General features: G+C 27.8%; 1 protein-coding gene across 4 annotated transcripts in view; it reads left to right on the forward strand.

Moving 5' to 3' along the window:
* The window catches only part of LOC107441786 (tyrosine-protein phosphatase 69D), a 542,487-nt gene that overhangs the window by 350,072 nt on the left and 167,123 nt on the right, over nt 1-25,292 (forward strand). For all 4 annotated transcript variants that reach the window (XM_071183653.2, XM_071183654.2, XM_043039328.3 and 1 more), the window contains 2 exons: nt 6,517-6,752; nt 17,789-17,858. In XM_071183653.2, coding sequence (XP_071039754.1) covers nt 6,517-6,752; nt 17,789-17,858 — 306 coding nt within the window. The remainder of the gene's footprint in view (nt 1-6,516; nt 6,753-17,788; nt 17,859-25,292) is intronic.

Raw genomic sequence — 25,292 nt, forward strand, 5'->3', positions numbered from 1 at the left:
TTATTTTCATCTTCACAATAATGTCAAATTTAATATTCTATGAAAAGAAGTTGAATTTAATTTCTTTCAATGATGCTGTGACACTAATACAGATTCATAGTAATAAGAATAAAATCTGTGTATAAGAAATACATATCATTGTTAATAATAAAAATAATACCGAAATGTTTTGAGTTAACATTTTATTTTTCCTTTTTATTAAAGTAAAGATTAAAATTCTCAATCATCGTTCAAATGTGAAGTATTTTTAGGAGAACTTAATTATTTTTGCATTTTTCTATAAAAAAAGATTTATGAGATTTTTGTAAATGCAATTTTTAGTTTCATGGAAAAATAATATAAACTCGTATTTATGGAACTCTCCGTAACTATGTTATTTTTAAGACAAGCGGTAAAAGTGGGGCCACAGTGGCTGTATGTTTTTTGCTGTATGGATTGCAAAAGCACATTTTTTAAATTGTGGATAAGTCAGAAAATAAAAATGAAATGTGTCGTGTTGATCATTGATGCATTATTTTTCTTTAAAAATCTGAACTGGTTGTTGATTTAAAGCTGGTCTGACTGGTTTTAAAATCTGAACTGAAATTTTAGAGTAATGCATTTCTAATAATTTTTTAACAAAGTTTCTTGAAGCATTTTTTTTCTTCAAATTATGGACCACAAGTTTTTACAGTGGGTCATTTATTTAGAGTTATTCATTGAAGAGTTTTTTTTTAAAAAACAATTCATAGATTCTTTGTTTTTGAAAGATATATTTTCAATCATTTGAGATATTTGATTTGTAGAAGCATTTTACTTCTACAGTGTTCTTTTTTGGAATGTCTACTTTTATAATTATGGCTTAATTTCTAGATAAAGGGCCTCATCTTACAAAGTATTTTAATATGACAATTTTAAAAAAATTGTTTGCGAAAATTTCTGACATTAAAACATTTTTTTAAATTGCGGATCAAAATATTTAGATTAAAGACAGAAAGAAACATTTGTAATTAAAAGTTTTATCTACTTTTAAGAATTTTATCATATTTATTTAAATTATAAATTTAGCTTTTTATATAAATTTTTTGAAGCATGTGTTTTTAAAGGCTAACTAAAGCTACATACAGTACGAAAAAAGAGAACACCTCACTCACTTTTGATCTAATTTACGGAAAACGGTCACAATAATTTAGAACGGAGAACAGCTGAACATTTTTCATCAATGTTAATTTAATTTCTTTGCAAATTTAGCCACCTTAAAATTGCGCATTGAATTTTAAACGTTCGATCCATAAAATTGAGTCAGAGTACGCGAAAAGGTGATCATTAGATCATGAGTTATTAAGGTATTACCACATTTTTTTTTCACATTGCACATGAATGTTTTAATCTCCCCTTTTCTTCTTTTATTTCACCTTAAGTAAAAATTCATGGTTTATACAAAACTGCAGAAGTGAGTGTTACCTAAATTTAAAGAAAGTAAAATAATTGAACATATGTCAGAGTTAATATTGAAATTTCAAACAAGTTCTAAGCAAAAATATGAAAGCCAGTCTTGACTTGTCATATATTATTCGTAACATGGAAACTTGAAATTTTAAATAGTAAATATTTTATTTTAAGTTTTTCTCCTTTTTTGATATAAAATATTTAACAATAAAAAATATTTTATAATTGCATATTTCTTATCGTTTCTTACGATATAATACCTTTTGAATAAAACCAAGATAAATCAAATATTTTTTTTAAAAAAATAATATTCCATTAATGTAATAGTTAATGTAGCTTTTTATAATATCAAGCAAATATTTATGCCTGATAGCAAACTTTCATAACAAAAAATATAGTAGTAAAATGTTTACAAAACAAAGTTTGCATTTTTTTTTCAGTGATATTAATATACATTCATAGTTAATGTTGAAAGTAAAATCTGCACTCAAGGAACATATCTGGATGTTGGGGATAAATAAAATCATAATTTTTTTTCCAAGACTTTCTTATTAAATTTTTTTATCACCATAAATATCTGGAACCTACTTTGAAGCGCTTTATTTTTTTGTACATATACATTTTTTTTTAATCCAAGAAAAATTTTATGAGTTTCTGCTGAAGCATTTTTTTTAATTATAGATCCCAAGTTTTATAGAGAAAAAAATTATGCTGGTGTCCATGGATTTATGAACCTTCTTTTTTGTCGAAGAAATAATGGAAATTTTTTTTCACACATCGAAGCAGAGGCATAAAAATTTCCCGAAAATCTTTATTTCTTTTAATTAAGCGGTAATATGCATCAGAAAGAAAGGATTACATCAACTGCATAAAAACTTAGATATTCTTTCTAGAGATCCTTTTTCTAATACTTTTTCAAGCAAATATTTAACTTTCTTTACTGGACTGTTTATGTCTTATTCGGAGAAAGAAAACTTTTTTTTAATTCCTTTCGCATTGATTTTTAATACAACTTAAAGCCAGTTTTAATTACTTTGTGTTCGTTGAATATAGGTTTTTATTGCATCGACAAAGTTTTAATATGTATTTTATGACTTTATTTAAGAGGATATTCAAACATAGAAGCTCATGCATTTTAATATTAGTTTCAATATGAGATCTTTTATGCTTCTATTTTTTCTGTGAATTTTTATGTGTGTTGTACGTATAGTTTCTAATATAGTGTTCGCTCAAATTATATTAAAAGTTAAATTAAAGTGTTTTATTTTTAATGTAAAATCTGAATAAATTATTAATATTCCTTAATGCATAAAATTGAATTATTAAAGATGAAAATGATTTAATATTCCTTTCCTTACATGTTTTATGCTAATTGTGTGGTTTTGGAGTGTAAAATGTAATTTAGTAATATTAAAATGTAGTATGGTATATTTACTTAAGTAAACTTTTTTTTATATTTAAAGTTAATTTGATTATGAAAAATTTAAAAAAGGTTTTACTGTTCTTTATTTAAATATTTTTTCAAAATTGTTGCATTTTTATAACATACCAGTATGAGTAAACAGAAAGCAAAACAACAGCAAGTATCCCTATCAGAATTTTCATTCTAAAATTACGGTACAACTACCGGCAGCAATCTATCCGTCCAATTTCTCTTGAAGTTGATGGTTAGGATATTTTTTTTTTACCTTTATGGATTTAAAACCATTTACAACTGGTATGCTTAAAAAAACGTGAATACAAAATTGTATAGCTTTTTAATGATTTGCAACTAACATGGTTTCAAAACTGTAAAAATGACAATTAATTGGAGATTGGAGTTAAGTTATGTTAGGTAAGGCTTTTCGTTAAGTAATGGACATTAGAGTTAGATTGTGGTTCAATTGTATTTTGTCAAATGAACCTTGAAATATGGCTTAATTATTTTTTCTGAAGTCGCCATCTATCGTAAGAGATGGGGACTACTGGACTTTTTTGTGTTAAGCAGCACTGTGCTGCTGTCATCTATGCGTCAATGAGAGCTTCGTTTTCCAGCAGTTCAAGATCAACAGTATCAACTGTTGGTACAGGATGCTAGTACAGGATGTTGAGTACTGGACGCTAGAAACTCGTCTTGCGTTAAAAGAATGAAGGAATCATTGATTTTTCAACTCTGGGAGGGATTCGAACTCCCGTTTAGCCAGTCGTGAGATGTGCCTGCTGTAAGGAACTAAGTGATTTCCTAAGATGTTCTCCACAAACTTATTACTATTAGATTATTTAGCACAAGCTGCTGTATTAGTAATTCGATGATCGAAAGTAAAATCAATTCGCTATCAATTATTCGTAAATATCAATTCGTAATCCTTATCACAGGGCAGAGCTTCCAGGTAGAAGAAGAACGTGTGCTCGATTGTCATTGGCTGTGGGTCTCGTGACGTGGAAAAAACTCTGATTGCGCCTACCGTATTAGATGAAAACAGTCGAGAGATTTTCTGACGGTAAACAGTTTGAATACCGTTTCTTATGGTTACTTGACTATGTAGGTTGAATTTGAGCTATATAATAATTGAATTTATTGTAATTAACGTATTCTTTTCGAGAAATTTCTAGTATTGGTACAGCAATAGCACATTTAGTAACTGCAATCTTGAACTGGATGACCAAAATTCAACTTACAGTATAGTTTTCATTGCAGATGAAGTAGTTGAAATACAAAGCTTCAGTTAAAATGTTTAGAAATTAAAATTAGTTAAAAAAAATTCATTTCCATGAAAATTTTATTTATTTTTCATGAAAAATGAGACTTAATCTTAATGATTTCAAGGGATTACCTCAAATATGCTAGTTAGTTAGTGCGCACAATATTTTAAGTTACGAAATTAGGCACAAACACTTATTTTATCTGAATAAACACATCTATTTTTTTAGACGGAGTATGATTTCTGACCCCAAAAATATAGGGGTTAGCAGCAATGAGGGATTAGAAATATAGTTCCCTTAGTTTGGTTAGGAAAACAAAGGGAAGACAAAGATTGGACCCCTTAAATTTAATTTCCTTTTTTGCGTATTTCGCCATATTTTGAAAAACTTTTAAGCGAATTAAAAGATAATCCTAAAATAATAAGCGATAATCCTAAAATAATTCCATGAAAAAATAATTTTTGATGATTATTGATTATTTTTGATTATTTTATTTATTATGGATCAAAAAAATATTAAATTGTAATGTATACAAATTTTCATATAACTTTAAACAATGTAATTTTATAAGGCAAATTACAAAATTTGAACAAAATCGGTGAAATAGTTCCCGAAGAAGGGAAATTTAAATATCTGACTGTTGTCAAAATTCCATTTGGTAACTATTTTGTCGATCGATCTTATTCAAATTTTGTAATTCGCCATGCAAAATTACATTATTTAAAATAATATAAAAAAAATTTTTGACCTTTAACATAAAAAAATAATAAATAATTATTTGCTTGGAATAATTGGGTAATATCTTTGGATAAACGAATTTCCAATTTATGAGGGGGGGGGATTTCAACTCGCCTAAAACATTCTGGAGATATGGAGAAATATGCAAAAATTAAAATTAGCATCAAGAGATTTAACCTTTGGACAAATTTCCTGACCAAATTATTGAGATCATATTACCAAGATTGTGGGTATCTCCAATATTTTTGTCTCAAGTATCAGAATCCGTTAAAAAAAATTTATGTAGACCGAGAAAGTACGTTTTTGTGTCTAGTTTTGTAACATAAAATATCGCAACCGCAAACTAATTTGTACTTTTAAAGTCCAGCCAGATTGATTACTAGTACGTGAAAATCCAATCATTGGATCAAAAGTTATTCATAGCGTTTCTTTTATTTTTATTTATTTATTTATATATTTTTGTGCACTATCCATTGAAAAATGCAAAAGACCAAATAAATTTTATTTACTTTTTGTTTTAAATACCAAATTATATTTCCCCCGTTTTGCTTTTTATAGTAGTTGTGAATATGTTCTTCAAATATTGTGGATGCTTCATTAATTTTGTTTTATTTTATTTCTTTTATTTTTTTGCGCTCTGTAAATATTTCAAATTTGATACGAATTGGTGGAGAACTGCGAATTTGTATAAGGATTATACGAGCAAACTTTGGAAGGTATATGCGGGCTACGTCAAGTTAAGGTTTATTTAGTTTATGAAGATATCAAGCGTTCATTTCTGCTTCAATTAAATACTTTATTGAAACTTTTAATTCAATAAGACAATTTTATTCCACTGAGTTGATATTAATTAATCTAAGCTTCTTATCTATCTAGCCATTAGTTAACTTCGTCTAAACTATCCATTTTAATTACATCGATGACCGAATTTATTCATAAGAATTTGGAAGAAAGAAAAGAAATGTGAATCAATTCAAATTTCAGAAATTTTAATTCATTTATTTAGTATATTTAAAGTATATTCATTGATAAATATATTCAAAGTTTAGCTTTGTGTGTATTTTATGATATATTTTTAGAATCATCGATACAGTTTTGTTCCAAACTAGTGTCCATTTTGCAGAAATAAGAAACAGCAATTATTTTCTTCTACTAAGCAAATACGAAGTTCTGAATAAAGTTTTACATAGTGAACTATAATTTTTCCTATCATATCAATTTTCAGAGAATAGAAACTAATGAATCGATTTATATTTATTTAATTTCATAAATGATACAACACCATAGATTTTATGCTATCTCGCTTAGAATAATTTGAAGAATTTAGGAAATCGCAGATTTTTTTTTTCCAATCTAAACCATTTTTCGAGACACTATGTAGAATGCTTTCGAGGTAAACCTTTCAGTTAAGATTCTTAAAATGCAGGTATATTGAGATCTTTCTGTATCGTAAATTTTCAGATTTAATTGATGATTTTTATGTTTGTAAAACAATCTTAACTATCTCGGTTTCATTTTGTACGTAATGTCTCAAATTCCTTTCATGATTCTAATACATGTTGCTAAATCTTTAATATCTGAATTTCATTCTGAAATAATGCTCAAATTTATTTAATGATTCTAAAATAGATTTTCGAATATTAATTTAATTCCTTTCCTGCTTTTCAGTTCCACCAAAGATTACATGGGTACAGATGATGGCATCGACGAACGAAACGCTCCTCTTTGGTTGGCGTCGGCCCAGCCATGACAATGGTGCAGAAATAACTAACTACATAGTCCAATTGAGCCAACATGAAAAAGTAGTCGCCAATGAGACTTTGAATGTTGCTGCACCCTCCGAGAGACAGAATTACATTTTTATATTTGTAGGATTAGAACCTGGAGAATGTTACGCCTTTCAGGTACAATTAAAATTTACGATGTCTCATTGCTTAAATCATACCGTACACTGCTAGAATTTTCATACTAAAATTATGGTAAAGTAACCAGCAGCAGTCTGTCCATCCAATTAACCGTATAGATTACAATAAAGAACATTTTTTGCCTTTACGATTTTGAAACCATTCATAACTAATATAGTTAAAAATAAAACGAATGCAAAAATACGCTGTTTTTTAGCCATTTATGACTTGCATGGTTTCAAAACCATAAAAAAGAAATTTAACTGGATATTAGAGGTAATTTGACAGATTTATGGTGATGCCATCTAAGCGTGAATGAGAACATTATATTCTAACATCCCAGGGTCACAAATTGGGGACTGTGGGACACGGGGAACGCTTCATGTGTTGAAGAGAATGGAGAAATATTATGATGTCGACGCTGAGACTCGAACCACTGTTTTGTCAGCCATGAGATTAACAGAGTAACCCTCTCCACTATAATATGCACTATCCTGCAAGTAACTAAATGGCTTCATTAGGTGGGTCTTGTTAGCGTGATAAAATTCTAGTTGTTTAACCATATTTGGTGAAAGCAGTTAATAAACTGATTTTTTTCACAGTTCGTAGTTTGAATACCATCTTATTTGTGGTTATTTGATTGTTTTGTTTAAATAAAATGAAATAACAATTAAATAAATTGTTATTTAAAACTTTTTTCCGAGGAATTTCTAACAGTGTATACAAGGTTTAAAATGTCAACTATAACTACAGTAAAAATGACCCTCGCTGTGAAAATTGAGGACCGAGGAAGGATTTAAAGATATTCATGTATCTGCCATTTGATTCTGAAGAATGAAGAATCAAGGTCTATATGAAAACAAAATAAAATATAACAAACTTTCATTTTTTATAGTATTTACTCATCAATAGTATCCTTACTAGCTAACGCTTACTTTTGCATGCTAGGTCATTTGATGACGTGCTGATTAGTAAAGTAAGGCCCGTAACAACCCGATATGGGCCAGGGGGTCATAAAAGTTAATACCTTAACGATTGGTTAATTTTCAATAAAACGGTCATAAAATTGCCTATTTTTGGCTTTTGTATTTGTATTACGCATTTGATTAGTGCTGAAATCTAGTTTAAAATAAACTATCTACAATTACCTTAAAAATATCCTGGTACTGCCATCTGGTGTGTAAAATGAGAAATAAAATGCTTCCCGGGGGCAAACGAAATAAATTATTTTATTCTTATTGGCGCGTTACTACTGAACACTCCAGCCCGTCAATATCATGGGAGCGAGAAATAGAGGGCGAAACCTCACCCCGTCATTTTCACGGGAGCGAGAAGGAAGGAGTTAATGCTCCACAATTTCATTAGCATTTTGGCGTTCATGGTCTTGTAGACGCACAGCTGGCACTCTGATGACGGAAGGTCATAAAATTATAAAAGACGTACGACCTTTTCCGATTAATTATTTTTATTCGTTAATTTTTAAAATAATTATTTTAGAAAAGTGACTAATTATTACAGTTTACATTAAAAAACTCAATATATAATAATATCCATTTCCTAATTTTTCTGTAATTTAGAGGCTATTCTTAATGCGGGTGGCTTTTTAGCATTGTCAGATTATAATTATTATTGTAATGGAAATATAATTATTACAAGTTAATCATCTTGCCGTAAACAAATGAGGTGAACATAATTTTGAACCAAAGCAAAATTCCCCAAGATTGCGGCAAAACTTTAACTTTAAATAATATAGTATGAATATTTCAATGTTATTATTTATTGCAATTATTAACAATCCCTTTTAATAATTAATTTAAAATAGAATTGAAAAAGCAGTATATTAGTGAATGTAAAAATTGTTTCGACTAAAACAGAATAAAATATTTTGCGCCGAACTAAGGAATTAAATATTCAAACTTAATCTTTACTTGATTTATATATTGGAACGAGATATTTCTTTTTTTAACAATTAACTGAATGTAATAATAGTGCCTATAATGCGACTCTGATTATTTTTGAGCATTCTTTCCACAACAATCCATAATCTTTGCTTTCATTTTCATTTAATAGATTAAATACATTTATTCCTATTACTTACAGAAATACACCTGGATGTGACATTTCTGCTACTAATTTCAAGAGAGAAAAATAATCGATGGCTTTTAGATTGCTCATTTTATACGGCGGCATTTATTCTCCTAGAGTCGCTCCATTCTTCGAAAGTTTCTTTAGAAATAAGCTATCAATGCCTCCCTTACTTTTTTTTTCTTTGCCCGCTGAATAAAAATAATTTAGTCTATTCAAAACAACCCATTTATAATACCCAAAGCAGTAGTTTACGCTGAAAGATTCATTTTATTTATGGTGCGTTTTTTATCCCCTCTTTTGCGATTCACAAAAGAATCGGGGGGAAAAAAACACTCCACAAAAAAGAAATGCTTCTTTTTTAAGGAAATAATTCTCTCTAACCCTATTTTGAAACTGAAGATAATTAGCTCCATTGCCATTTTTATTTCGATTCTCACAGCTTGTGACTCCCTTTCCGTACTAAAGAGAAATATTAAAAAGATTTCTTTAGAATCGTTTTTAACCAACTAACAGGAAGCAATTTTGAAGATTATCTTGAAATGCGAACCATGGTTAAGTGGCTATAAAGTATATAAGTTGAAACATTTTTAAACAGTGATTCTTTTAATAGATCTTTTTTTCTCTCCGTAATATCTGGAATTATGAAAGGTAAATAGATTGTTAATGAAATTTTTATCTTTCCAATGTATTTCTTTTTGTTAGTTGTTTTGGTTTTTTGAAAACTGATTAATGTTACGGTGTTTGTTTGTTTTTTTTTTCAAATAAAGTACACAGCAGAGCCACATTTTGTTTTTATTAACATGAAGCAAGAGGGAGAATTTTGTTTCAATGTGATTTTTTTTATTGAATCATTGTATTGAGAAATATTATCGCTAATAAAGCTGTCAAAACTTTTTTTTTCGACTTCGGGTTACACTTTCATTAGATATTGAAGTTTTTGTTTGAAAAAATGTAATTAGTTATTTTTAAAGATATAAAAGAAAAATGTGGTTCAAAAGTTTTTTAATAGAACGTTTATTTTTTTAAGGTGCAAATGCTCGTCAGATAAAGAAAGAAACAAAATATTTCTAAATTTAACAGGCGTTAATCTCAATTTCTTAAATTTTAATTTGATTTATTTTTAATTTATTTAAGATTTTTATTATTATTATTATTTTGCACTTGAATGATAATGGTTGTCCTTGATTCAGCTAAATTTTCAAGTAAGCATATTTAATAACCAACATGGTGTAACAGACTTAGTGTAGAAGACTAGATGTTAAAATTATGTAAAGAGCTAACCTTATGAACACGATATTGAGTGAAGTAAAATATGAGTATTATTGAATAAAATGTGGACAAAATTTCAGCAAAGAGCTTTGAAATAAATTGTAAAATATTGCATTAATATTATTAGATTATAATCGAGCTGCACGAAATTGTTTAACATATTGCTTAGATTATTTTGCTTAGATTTATGCCTACATTATAAGGAAGGCGGCTCGCGAGATAGTATTACATCTCATAAAAATATATTTTAGCATCTTCATTTTTCTTGCTTTTACTGAAAAACTTACTATTTCTAGAGATTTAAATCGCAGTATCTGCCTACACAAGTCGGTTTATTGTTCTGACTGAAAATTCAGCAGAGTAAGATGCATCAACAGTATTGCTATGAAAAGTTTTCCAAAAAAACACTTAATTTTTATAAGGTATCCTTAATGTTAACAAAATAAATATCACTGATTAGAAAAAAGGCACTTTCAATGATTGCGAATAAGTTTTTTCAAATTTTATAAAAAATGCCTGATCAGTATTCACAAAAAATATGTAATGTTTACAAAAACCTCCTTAATGTTAATATATATATATATATATATATATATATATATATATATATATATATATATATATATATATATATATATATATATATATATATATATATATATATATATATATATATATATATATATATATATATATATGTATATATATATATATATATATATATATATATATATATATATATATATATATATATATATATATATATATATATATATATATATATATATATATATATATATATATATATATATATATATATATATATATATATATATATATATATATATATATATATGTCCATCATAAGTAGAGTTTTCGATCAAGCTACGAATTTCCGATTAAATATTGATTTTTATCTATTTAAAATGATGTTTTGGGACAGTTACGTTATATAAATTTAAGTGAATCTCAATAGTTTCGGTAAAGTTTGTCGAAACTTTGAAATTTATGCATTAGAAGTAAATAAATATAAGGACGACTCGTTAAATAATAGTTAAAAACTAACTTGCAACGGCTTACAAATCTTTGGAAAGTTTATTTTACCAATGTTGGTAAAGATGTTGTTAAATAGTGCAATGATGTGTTTAAGCTGCGTTAATTATTAAACTAATGCCAGAGTTTATAGTAAAGTATGTATCGTAAACTAATATGGGACTAATATTGATATTTCATAGTTGTATCACCCAAGGGGCTTTTATTTAGAGAATATTAGACTGTATAAATATTATTTTCAATTAAGTAGGTAATATTTCATATAATTTAAAATAATTGCATCTGCTTATATCAATAAAAATATAATAATCATTAAAAAATATAATATGTCCTACAATCATATAACTTCAAATCATAATATTTATTTGCGCAGGACGCAAGCTTATGAATAACAATTAATTTTTTTTCTTGCTTCTAGGGAGATTTTATAAATTTAATAAAATACTTTTTAATGGAATAAAAAATAACTTACCTTCACTCTAATGGCTAAGCTTTTATATCAAATTAAATTTAAATTTAAATTCATCAAATCATATTAAACTCATCAAATTAAATTTTGATTCATACACCATTGAATCATCGCTCTCTTAACTTTTACATTCAATATATTTAAAAATTCCCTCGTCCATTCACTCGCCATTTTCAACCTGTACAGCGAAAAAAAAATTAAAAATAAATTTAAAAATAAATTAATGATAGTAATAAATGAAATAACGGTTAAAAAATGAAATAATAACGATGATTCTAACAGCAAGAAATCAGAAGCATAAACGGTGAAAAAATAAACCGTTTTACCTCTTTTCTAACGAAATCCAACTTTCGCGTTGGTATACATATCAAGTAACCAATCAGGTTTAAGAAATTTAGTGGTGTGATCGGACATTCAAAATAATCTCTTCAAAATATCTCCCGGAAACCTAGTTTGGCGAGATTTAAAAGTATCGCCATGGGGTGGACTATACCAGGATCCACCCAAACAATGCCTTTATGACTTACCTCAATTTTATGCTAATGACAACCAAACCAATATGAAAATTAATGTGGAAAAATTGGATCCTACCGTGTGATTTTCCGCCAATAAAAATGCACTGACAACAATGGAAAACTTTTTTAGACCATTATGTTTTTATGTTATATAAAGATATTTTTATTGCTTCATAGATAACCATTAGACATTGCCTCATAGATATTGCTTCATAGATTGCTTCATAGATAGATTATAACTGCATACATTTATAAGATTTAGGGGTTCTTAGCTAAATTTAGCTTCTCAATATTTGCTTTTTAAACTAATGATAAAGTTTAAGTGCAATTATGCAAAAAAAATTTTAGCTATTCTTAAATTAAAGCACTATGTGCCTATTACCATTTCATAACTTTGCAGTATTTGAACGACAAAAAATTTCCTTTTGCTTTCCATAATATTGTTCTTATGACTCTTAAGAGGAAAAAAAAATTTTGGAAATATTCGCTGTTTTCTTTTTGAATCTTCATCAGAAAGAAATGAAATTTTATTTAAAAGTTACATATACACTATGAAAATTTTTAGTGTGAATCCGCATCAAAAGTTGTGGCAATTACTTTACACCTAAGTGGCGTAGCGAAACAGCATATTCTTTTACAGTACATGGTATAAAGTATCCCTTACGATTCTTGTTATTCAGTAACAAATTACAGTAAGATATGATACACAAAGAGACATCAAAATTATTTTTTTCGTTACTATACAAAATAATAATATTTTATTTATGATGCATATTATACAATATTTCTTGAAATTAAATTAATTGGTTTATTAAAGCATACACACAGCAAAAAGAGAGAATATTAGTATGAATTCGTTCTAGATTAAACAAAACCGAAGCTATAGAAATTAAATGTTATAAAATTAATACGACAGATTTATGGAAATTCTCATATGAGAACATAATTATCATTGTTATACAAATGTATAACAAACCTGTCTTTTCACTTTTGCTTCTGGGGAACCTTCAGTAGCATGCGAGGCAGGTTGTCACTTTTGTCAACAATCTGACAACAATCTGCCATGGTCGTCTCATGTCTTACAAACGTACACCAAATTAGCGAAAATAATTCATGAAGGAAGTAAATGCATGTGAGCTTAGTGTTATCTTTCGCAATAATTGGTGTTCGTATTTATCTACTCCCTTTAAAGTGTTTATTAACTTGAAATGACGCATTCATTTGCACAATGCTTTTGCACAACTATAATTTTGGATGGTTATTACAGCACAGTTTTTATAGTGCAGTTGTTAAATTAAAAATAAAAGTTTAAATCTTAAAAATTCAAGTAATCTGAAACAACAAGAAAAAAATTGCTCTACCAGTTTCTGTCACTGAAAAAAAGTGCGTAGCTTTAAATTGCGTCTGTAAATATTTAAATATCAAAATGCATAACTTATGACAACAAGATCTCGCTTTCATAAATGAAAAAGATCCAACATGAATTAACTATTTAATTAGCTTGAAACAACTTAGTATCATCTAACCAGATTTATATCGTAACTAATACAATTATTTTAACAGGATTATCTTAACTAATCGCCAAACTAAATTTTCGACATAAGAATTGCTGTTGCAGAATTATAATTTTTTTAAAGAAGTAAATGATCAAGCCACTATTCCGTGCCTTTTTCTTTAATTTATGCATGAAAAGATTTTGGAAATAATTGGAAAACTTATAATTTAATTGATTAAATAAACATAAATCATGTAATGCGATGAGCTATAACTATTTCTTTTTATAATTATGAAGTTTGTCAAGCATTCCACTGTAAGAATTTGAGAAATTACAATTAACGATCCATCTTGTTCATAACCAGTTGAAAATTTAGAAAACGTAAGAATTTTTTTTTAATACTTGGAGGCTCTGGTCCTTACTTTCTCCACTCAATAGCCCCCGTAATTATTTATCATAGATTTCTTTTTAAACTTCTATATTTTCTGCAAAAACATAAAACATTTTGGTTCCAAAATCTACAAATATTGTAGCTTTATGTAAAAATATTTTGTTAATGTGTTAACGTTAAGGAAGTAAACAACTATCTATATTTTAAAAATGAACATCTGCACTTGAAAAAAAAAGCAAATTAGTGCAGATTATAAGACTCAATGAGAAGAAATAAATGAAAAGTAATTTTACTCGTATAAAAAAAGACAGGCCGTCATTTTGTCGGCTTCAACTCTCAATGCAGAAATACGGAGTTCTTATTCTTAAACGTCATTTTTTATTAATTAATATTTTCATATTTTTGAGGATAACTTAAATAATTACTATTTGTTCTTTCAATTCCTTCTTTTTCTCTGACATTATTTATTGTTACACATATATATGCTGGGTTGTATGCTCATTATAAAACACCCCTTAAAAGCCTTACTCAAGTTTAAGAAAAGATTGCTCAAATTAGAAGAAGAAATATGGTTCCATTGCAATATATGAATATGAAAATATGCAAATATGGTTAAATATATACAGAAATATGCAAATATGGTTCCATCGATACGTGGAGCTAGCTAGTTTGAATCCCATCTTGCCCCCGGCTATATGTGTGGGCTGTTTTTTTCTATCTTGAGCTATATGTATATCGACTTGACAAGGGCATTTTAGCCAAGCTTTGTAATGAGCACACAAGCCTGAATATGAATATATGTGCTTAACTATAAATAACACACTACCTCTACGCTTGCAGTATATATTTACTTACAGTTAAATCTACTAATTTAGTTCAGCCTTGTTCAGGAGTTTGTACATTTACAAATGTACATTTTTTATAATTTTAAATATTGGTCGATGTTAACTTACAGCTTTTATTAGGAAAAAAACAAATAACCGGCAAGAAGCAAATTCAAAAAGTGTTTACTCAATAAAAATAGAGGTTATCAAAATGCACGTTTCTATGCCATCTCAAGTTATACTAGTACCGTTAAGATTACTGACTTTTGTTTAAAATTACATAATTTTACCACATTTACTACAAAACAGCATGGTAATAAAAACCATATTTTATTGTTAATTTTACCAAAAAGTCATTACTAATGCTCTTTAATAAAAATTACCTTATTTTTTGGTACTTGTTCTTTAATTTATTTTTAGGCGTTCCTGTAGAGCCAGATTTGACCACATTCTGATAGTTTTGACCATTATTTTTGTCTCAGTGTTGTGTCTGACAAATCCCTAAAATATGCAAATGTAACATAATAATATATTCAATGCTTTTCAATCATTCCACTGCTTGACAAAGTCCTTCCGTTTTTCACCTAATACTCACTCTGATTTTTCTGCAATTAACTTAAAATTTGAAGTAATACATATTTTTGGTGAAGTAATACATTTTTTTTTCTTTGATTGAGTTTAAAGCATTTAAAGGTGATAAAAATAAAAAGAATTGCAGTGCAATGCGTTTTTGGAAACACCACGTGAAGGTGGATAAAGTTGCTGCATAGAGAAGTCGAAACAAGCCATCGTTTGGCGCTTAAAAGCGCTAGTGGATTGGCCGAAATTGACCTGTTCTCTGGCCCCCACGATCACCAGATCTGCTTCAACTTGGATTTCTTTCTGTGGAGCAACTTAAAAAGCTCATCGATGATACCAAAGCGATCCGGTAAAATTTACCTTGCTTTTTTGGTGTTTCTATAGAGCCAGAAACAAGGAAATTTGACCAAATTCAGGTAGTTTTGACCATACTTTTCTTCGCAGTGTAGACTAAAAATTACATTTAAAAAAACTGTAGCTTTATGAGAAAAACTTATTTCAGTTTGAATCCACACACACGAATTAGGCAAGAACACGTATTTCTATAAATGCAAAAAAAAATTTGTTTCCCATTGCAATTCATTTAAAGATCATTCATAAATAATTAATGTATTTGTTCAAAAATGTTTTTTATTTGAAATTATTTTTACATTTATTAATACTATATTTATTTTTTAACATTACATTAATAAAAAATATTTCTTTACGATAGATAAATCTAGTGAGATCATTTTTAAATATTAAAAAACATTTTTCAGCAAAATATATTTCATTACATTTTATCTGATACAACTTTAACTTTAGTTGCTTGAAAGAGAAATATTTCTCACATTTAACATATTCAAGTGACTATATTGTTAAATATTTCATATATTAACTAAGCAAAAAAAATTCTTTTATTCTAACTTTTATTTTATTTTTTTCAAATGCAATCCCCCTCAAATTTAGGGATAATCTATCATTAAAATAACACCAGAATTTAAATTAAGTTAAAATGGACCGTTCTTAGAGAGTAATAAACCGGGTTGTCTTCCCGTATCAGCATAATATTACTCGTCAAGGTATGACAGTCCTATAAGTTTATTTCTAAACAAGACCAGTACATGCCTTATAAAAAATTTTATTTGTTTAGATAAACTTAAACGCTAGATAACTTAAAATATTTTTGTTATTGTGAACAGAATAGAAGAATAGAACAGAAAGTTATTTATCTTTTTTTTTTTGGATAGATTTATATTCTGCTTATAAATCTATACATATCTTATATTTCAAAATAAAAGCTTTCATTCCTGATTTTAAAAAAAAACGCATTTTCCTACGATGTATTTTCTATTTTATTTTTTAGTTAACTGCTTCAAAATTCACGTTGATGGGGCCTGGAAAATGTATTGAGATTTTATTTCTAAAACAAACATTTGGTCTACGGTGGTGAAAAATCTACCTTTGTAAAAGCAAATTAACAACTTAAGACTACACGGAGAAAAATAGTTCTGACTCTTATCGCTTGGTAATTTTTACCAAATCGCTTCGGAATTATTTTGGTAAAATTAACTATAAAATATGGTTTTATAATATATGATAAATACTTGGTAAATGCTACATAATTTAGTAAATTTTTTCATAATACTTTAGAGCATGACATGAAAACCATTTATTTGATTAAATTTGCTTTCCAATTTTGTAGTTTTTACTTAACAGGAATAATAAGAACTATAATTTTGAAAACTAGAATTTCCTGTTATCCGTTACCATATGATCAGAAATAAGATGAATGGTTTAAATTCTGTATATTTAACCAGAACGAGTGTTCTTTTTACCAAATATGTCATCACCTTATTGCGTGGTAATTTTTCAAGAATTTTTTTTCCATGCATGAAATAGATTTGAAAAAAATAGTGCAGATAAATCGAAACAAACATATACATTTTTCCAGTAGATATTTAAAGAGAGATAAGAAAAAGGAAATATTTTATTTTTAGGTAAACTTAAATTTAAGTAAATTTAAGTTATACTGTAGAAAATTTTCGTGTATCTAGACACCAAAAATGGAACAATGGGAAAATGGACATCAAAACTATGGATAGCTCCTGGTGCAGCGAAATAACCTATACTGTTCTTTTACACTACTTGGCGTAAAGTAGTCTCCACCATGTTTGTTATTGAGTCACACTAAAATGTATTATAAGGGAAAAATATGATACAAATAAGAATCAGTAAAGTTTTTTTATCACACAATCTAAAGCAGAAATCATAAATTCAGAATAATAATTAGTTTGTTAAATGCATTTTAAGTGTTTTTGTTTATGTGTGTATGTTTTAAATGTTGTTAAGTGTTTGTTAATTGCATTTACAGGTTCAAGCTTGCAGCCAAATTGGATGCGGTAGTTGGTCAGAGGAATTGGATGCAACCACCTCAGACGGAAGTGAGTTTTTTACAAAAATTATTTTAACTCATTCAACTAATTTTTACGACTAAAAGTCTTGAGACTGTTTTTTAAATTTCACTATTAAATTAAAATTTCATATTTTGGCCTATTTGTATTCGTAACAAATATTTTTTTTATCTTTTTGTTGACACCTTTTATGCTCTCAAACTTGATATGGTATAAATCTTAGAATCATGCCTTCTTAATTGAATTAAGTTGAACTTATTATTAATTAGAATATTTAAAAGAGGTGGTCTGAGGTGGATGCAACCACCTCAGACGGAAGTGAGTTTTTTACAAAAATTATTTTAACTCATTTAACTAATTTTTATGACTAAAAGTTTTGAGACTGTTTTTTAAATTTCATTATTAAACTAAAATTTCATATTTTGGCCTATTTGTATTCGTAACAAATATTTTTTTTAACTTTTTGCTGACACCTTTTATGCTCTCAAACTTGATATGGTATAAATATTAGAATCATGCCTTCTTAATTGAATTAAGTTGAACTTATTATTAATTGGAATATTTAAAAGAGGTGGTCTGAGGTGGATGCAACCACCTCAGACGGAAGTGAGTTTTTTACAAAAATTATTTTAACTCATTCAACTAATTTTTACGACTAAAAGTTTTGAGACTGTTTTTTAAATTTCACTATTAAATTAAAATTTCATATTTTGGTCTATTTGTATTCGTAACAAATATTTTTTTTACCTTTTTGTTGACACCTTTTATGCTCTCAAACTTTATATGGTATAAATCTTAGAATCATGCCTTCTTAATTGAATTAAGTTGAACTTATTATTAATTAGAGTATTTAAAAGATTTAATCTCTTAGGAAATTAATTTAAAGTTAATATGTGCCGTTCATTAAATTCCAAAATAAAGAGTTTTCATTGCATGCATGTATTTATAGCTTAGAATAAATGTCGTAGCGAAGTATCGAGTTCAAAATCAAGATACGACATCCTTATAATGAAATAGCTGAAGGTGGCTTAAAATTATATTAAAATTATATTCTAAAAATTGCATTTGAATAATTCTAGCTCATTAATGCAAATCTCGAGCAGAAAGTTCGTAAGAATTTGTAATGACAAGCACGTTTTCGTGTTTACGATATCTAAAAACGCTGGTGTGTAAACAAATTTACGTTAAAAATGATAGTGCTATACTTCACGTAAACATTTATTAACATGTAAAACTCATCTTACCTTCATAATTTTTTTAAAAAAATTACTAAATGAAAAATAAAGTTGCCTTTTTCAATAAAAAATTTCAAAACATTTGAAAAAGAGAAAATATTTTTAAAAAAAACATTACTTTCAATCTGAAAAGGAAATCATTAAGCACAAAAATTATAACAAAATGCACTATTTTGTTATAAATATACTAATAGGAAGTAAATTAATTTTTTATCAAAAATATTGAGATAGAAGATTGGAATATACGGAGAATGGAAAAGTATTAGACTAGAAAATGTCTCTCTATTTACAATTTATGTTTTCAGCTAAAGAATTTTGATTAAAAATTCCTTTTGGTCTCTTATAATAAAATACTGTATTTCAATAAGAGTTTTTTTTCATAAGGTTATTTCATATATTTTTATTTTTTCATGTTATTCAGATATTTAAGTTGCTACATATATGTATTACATGAAACCCATAGAATTAATACCCTGCTTGTGAAACAAGTTTTTTCATAAAAAGACTCAAACTCTTCCAACTATCAACTCATCTCACATTATTTTCATTAGTTCGTGATAACTTATATTATATCGAAATCATCTTCATTTTCTCCTACTAAATGTCTCTTTAAAAGTTAAATATTTTTTTATGAAAAAATGAATTTTTTTTTCCTGAAACATTTAAGTCACTTTCACTTTTGCAATAAGTTCGTTCTCTATCCAAAACCAATCTGAACTGGAACATTCATGGCACAAAATATTTACATCTATATTATATAAAACAGAAATGCTTCTGCCAAAGCGTGGAACATTCATGGAATAAAATATTTACATGTATATTATGTAAAACAGAAATGCTTCTGCCAACGCGTGGAACATTCATGGAATAAAATATTTACATGTATATTATATAAAACAGAAATGCTTCTGCCAACGCGTGGAACATTCATGGAATAAAATATTTACATCTATATTATATAGAACAGAAATGCTTCTGCCAACGCGTTGCTAATGAAAATTGAACAAGCTGAACTTTAATTTAAACAGAAATGAAAGGCTAAAAACTAACAATTTATATCAATGGACAAACTGCTCAATATTTTTGTTTCAATCATGTTTATTAAGTTATTCAGATGTTAAGTTACGCTTATTAAGTTATGTTATTATAATAATTTAGTATTTTTCAACAACTACTGATTAAAAACACGTCGTTCATATATTAAAAAGTTTTTTTAATTAAACTTAAGTGTATATACTCCCTTTATTTTTACTTTGTTACTGTGCTTGTTTTTCATTATTTTCTACGATTTTTCCTCGGTATTATTATCGAAATTCTGGTTTTGAAATTATCTTTCTCAGGACCAACAATTAAAATCAAAATTACATTAAAGCGAAAGAGTGAAAGAAGCTTGCATACTTTAATTTATTTATTTCCAACCCTGTGTTCTCGTTTATTTTTTTGAAAGAAGAGAAATAGAAATCATTATCATTCAATTTATTTCGAATACAGAGACTTTTATTACTCTTTCAGAAAGCGGCCCCACCAAGACACAATACCACGCAATTACTAATAATTACAAAACTGAAAATCTAACTTTAACTTAATGGTTATGCTCTAAGGTATTGTGACAAAATTACTAAATGTTACCAAGTTTTATTTCATTTACTACTAAACATATAGTAAAAAAAAAACATTTATAAAACAAAAAATAACGAAAAAAAACTTTTTATTGTTAATTTTCCCAAAATTATTACCAAAGCGAAATTATCGAAATTCCGGAGTTCTCATAGAGCCTGGAACACGGTAAAGTTTGCTACATTCTTGTAGTGCTAACCATACTTTTTTACTCAGCACGTGCAAATCGTTAAAGGCCGTAGGACATTTCTTGTAAAAAAAAAAAATTAGAAAAAATTTTGTTAAATATAATAATAATCATTCATCTATTTCATTGTGCCTCTAAAGGGAAGCTTAAAATATTCAATATTCTTTTCATTTCAATAATGGCATTCCCACCCTTTTAATTTAAGCGAGACCAATCATGCGATTCGAATATGAGACAAATTTCTATATCAATGAAAGGAACAACATTTATAAACTACCAACACTATGAATAAATTTGATACTTTATCAAAAATACAGCATGACTGAATTTCAAAAGAAAAAAAAATAAAGAAGGAAAATTGTTTCCGAGAATGTGATTAATCCATCTTATATTTTGAACTCGGACACTGACAAAAGCAAAGCCACACCTTCAGGTATTCTGGTAACATGATTGAAGGATGAATTATGTGAAAATGAAACATTTTCCGAGAAGAAAGTGGAAAATTTGAGGTATCACTTAGTAACCTACGCTGTTTTGTACCATGACAACTGTACCTTGTCAAAATAATTCAGCGATTTTTAATTCCTCGTTTAATATACTAATGTAGAACATGAAGGATCAGTTTTTTCCTTGATGTTAAAGAATCGTAAGGGCAGGTGACGCTGCTGCTATTCTGATGCTCAACTTAACGTTAAATTTATTTCTAATTATTGCGCAAAGACTTCAAAGATAAAACTTAAAATTTCTAAGGTGCATAAAAAATTTTATAAGGATTTTGATGGAATAAAAAGTTATTAAATGTCAATTTGTTGGAAAAAATAACATTTCCTAAAATGCTTGTTTAATAAGAGCTCCAAACATGCTGTAATTTGAACAAATTTAAACATTTTCTTAATAAAAGAGTTTTCGAAGATAATAAACAAATGCACAAGAATGTCTACACAGTGATACAGAAAGTACCTATTATTAAACTCAGATACATTTTTAATGGTGAAAAAATTATATATTAATTGCAAAATTGACTAGTATTTTTTCTTCTAGTTCACTTTTCTAAACTTTAAAAAAAATATCGACACTATTATTTACAACCGATTTTATAATAAGACCTACACATTCCTTTGCTGACCGGCCTGTGTAGGGGGTAGGGAACTGTCCTTGCATCAGAAAGGTCCTGGCTTCGAATCCCGGGCAAGGCATGGATGCTTCTTTCTCTCGCTGTGTGTTCTATGCCCTTTCTCTTTGGTGTGTGAATGTGACCCGCCCTATAAACGGGTTGTGGTTGTGTGAATGGCGTGGCAGAAGTCGAATTCCTGTCCATAGATGGCGCCACTGAAAAACAGGAACAATCGCACCCCCACTGCCTAAAACAGGCATACGACAAAAATTTGAAAAAAAAACCATTCCTTTACTATCAGAATAACTCTCATTCACAGGAGATTTCTAAACATAGTTATTAACTGATATTGATATTTTATTTCAATTAACCCTTAATAAATTTTCAGAAAATAATTTTCAAACTGAAAAAAAAAACATTGCTGCATTATAATGTTCATAATGCAAGCACCTCAATAACTTTTAATCTTAAAATCGGATTTACACATACTATAATGCAACTACCGATGTTTAATCAAATCGATTTAATATTCTACTAGAACTTGATATTTAAATTCGTTTTTTCAAATCTACAATTGTTGTGGACTGGTTAATGTCTACGAAGCATACTATACCCTACACTTTTTTATCTTATGTATTTGATTTAAAAAATTATCTTATGACGATGGATGTATTACGCAGGTAGAAAAATTAGTGAAAAGTTAATGTAAGTTTCAAACATCGGTTGATTTTTTGGTTTTTAGTGCGTGGTCCATTTTCTTATTTTTAAAAGTTGACTACCGATACAGCGCATTCACGAACGACTCAAGTGTTGTCAACTTAAATAAACACCGCTATTTATGGACTATGTAAAACAGATCTATGTATAAAGATGAGTAAAAACATTTCAAAGTAATTCTCGACTGCATGTCAGTATGTCTTTTAAATTTTGTGTCTTGGTACAAACTATCTTAATAGTACCGAGTTAAAAACTAAGCTCGTCAACTATTATACATTTTTAGTAACAGTATATAATACACTATTATATAAATATTAGTTTCTTATTTTTCTCATATCTTCTAACAGAATTTAATCTCATTATTAATTAAGAGTACAGTGTGATCTAAATTAATGAAGTAAATAAACAATAGCCGGTACACTGAGAAAAAAAAATATGGTCAAAACTAGAAGAGTATGGTAAAATTTATCGTGTTTCTGGCTCTTTGGGAACACCAAACAGCGCGGTAATTTTTAACGAAGCGCTTTGATAATGATTTTGGTCAAATTAACAATAAAATATATTTTTTTGCCATATAAATAGTGTGTCTAACAAATTCTTGGTAGTAAATTAGGTAAAATTTGATAAGATTTGGTAATTTTATCATGTTACCTTACAGCAGTGTTTCCCAAAGTGTGGTACGCGTACCCCCATGGGTACGGGAACAGTTTAGCAGGGGTACGCGTTCTTACTCGAAATATCTCGCAACAAACAAAAATTTCGAAAAAGAATTATTTAAAAACAAAGTTAGCCATGAGAATTTAAGATTACGTATTTTTCTATTGGCTATTTTTCGCAGAGTTAACTAATAATTAGTGGTGTTAACAGCAAGTTGTGATTTTTAACTTTTGTGCAATTTTTTTATAGTAAAAAATGCATTGATTTTTTTTATTAGTGGCACACAACGTTACGAAAAATTTAGAAAGGGGGTACAAAAGTCATAAGTTTGGGAAACACTGCCTTACAGCATGGCATAAAAACTGTTTAATTGGTTAAATTTACTTTTCAGTTTCGTATTTTTTACTAAAAGTATGAAAATAAGCGCTAAAATTTTGAAAAAGCGAATTTCCGATAAACTGTTACCATGTGAAAGAAACAATTAAAAATTAATGGTTTAAATACCATACATTTCTGTTTTATTACTAGAATTATGGTTCTTATTTTCAGAAATGTCATTACCATATAGTACGGTAATTTTACCTGATTTTTTTCTCTGTGCATTAATAACATAAAAATATTAACAGCAGCTGTCTGTAAACTAAAAAAAAAATACATGAAAAGTTATTCTAGATAAGTATTTGTAACTACTACAAATTGTAACAGATACTGCAATTTTTAATTTGAGTATTTTATATATTTTGGATACGTTTTAGAAGGAAGAAAAAAGGAAAGTATTTTAAAAATGTTTTCGGAAACTCTTAAATTATATTACTGAAATTACATCTTAAAATAGAAGAAAATTCTCTTGCTTTTTAACAAAACATATTTTTGTTTTAATTTTATGGAGCTCTTTTTTTTGAATTCACATATTTTTACAGTTACACTCAAATATTTGCAAACTTAGCAATCAATTTTTATTGTATTTGCAGGAGAATTTTTTTTAAACAAATCCCCAAACATAGAGCCTGTAATTTTTTGGTATATATATATATATATATATATATATATATATATATATATATATATATATATATATATATATATATATATATATATATATATATATATATATATATATATATATATATATACGAGGGTTGTAAATTAAATAGTGGCAACTTAACCTTGAAACTCACAAAAGGGCGCGCATGCGTAAATAGGGTATGGGTGGGGTGAGGAGTTTCGTTTCCATCGCTCTAAAGCATGTTGTGAAAAAGCTTAATGACGGAAAAAGACGAGATGCTTGAACTCATCGTGCTAATGTCCTATACGGTAAAACATTTGCTCCACAGGCTTCCACTAATCCTCGATAGCATTCTGTTGCATTTTTCAACAACCTCGATTGTAAGCCACGACGCTGATCACCTTTTGAAAACATGCTTTAGAGCGATGGAAAAGAAACTCCTCACTTTAACGCCACACAACAACTACCCTTCTAAGCAAATCGACTTTTTTTTGCCCTCTACACATCGACAACAGTGCCACCTCACCGTTCTCATATCCAATTTGCGAATGCCCGCCCTTATATATATATATATATATATATATATATATATATATATATATATATATATATATATATATATATATATATATATATATATATATATATATATATATATATATATATATATATATATATATATATATATATATATATATATATATATAGCTTGTAACAAGAATAATATTTCATGCGCAGAAATTATCTATCTTTACAATCATCTATCCCGGAGCCATGGTGGCTCAGGGGATAGAGCATTGCCTTCGAATGAGGTGAACCTTGTTCGACTCCCAGTGATGACTGGTCGATATCAATTCTGCACCCAGCTCGCACCGCAGTGCAGCCGTAAAATATCCTCTGTAGTAGATGGATCGTGGATTAGAGTCTCCTT

Source organism: Parasteatoda tepidariorum, chromosome 7 (assembly GCF_982258835.1).
Source record: "Parasteatoda tepidariorum strain Cologne lab strain chromosome 7, Ptep-v5.0, whole genome shotgun sequence".
Taxonomy (NCBI): domain Eukaryota; kingdom Metazoa; phylum Arthropoda; class Arachnida; order Araneae; family Theridiidae; genus Parasteatoda; species Parasteatoda tepidariorum.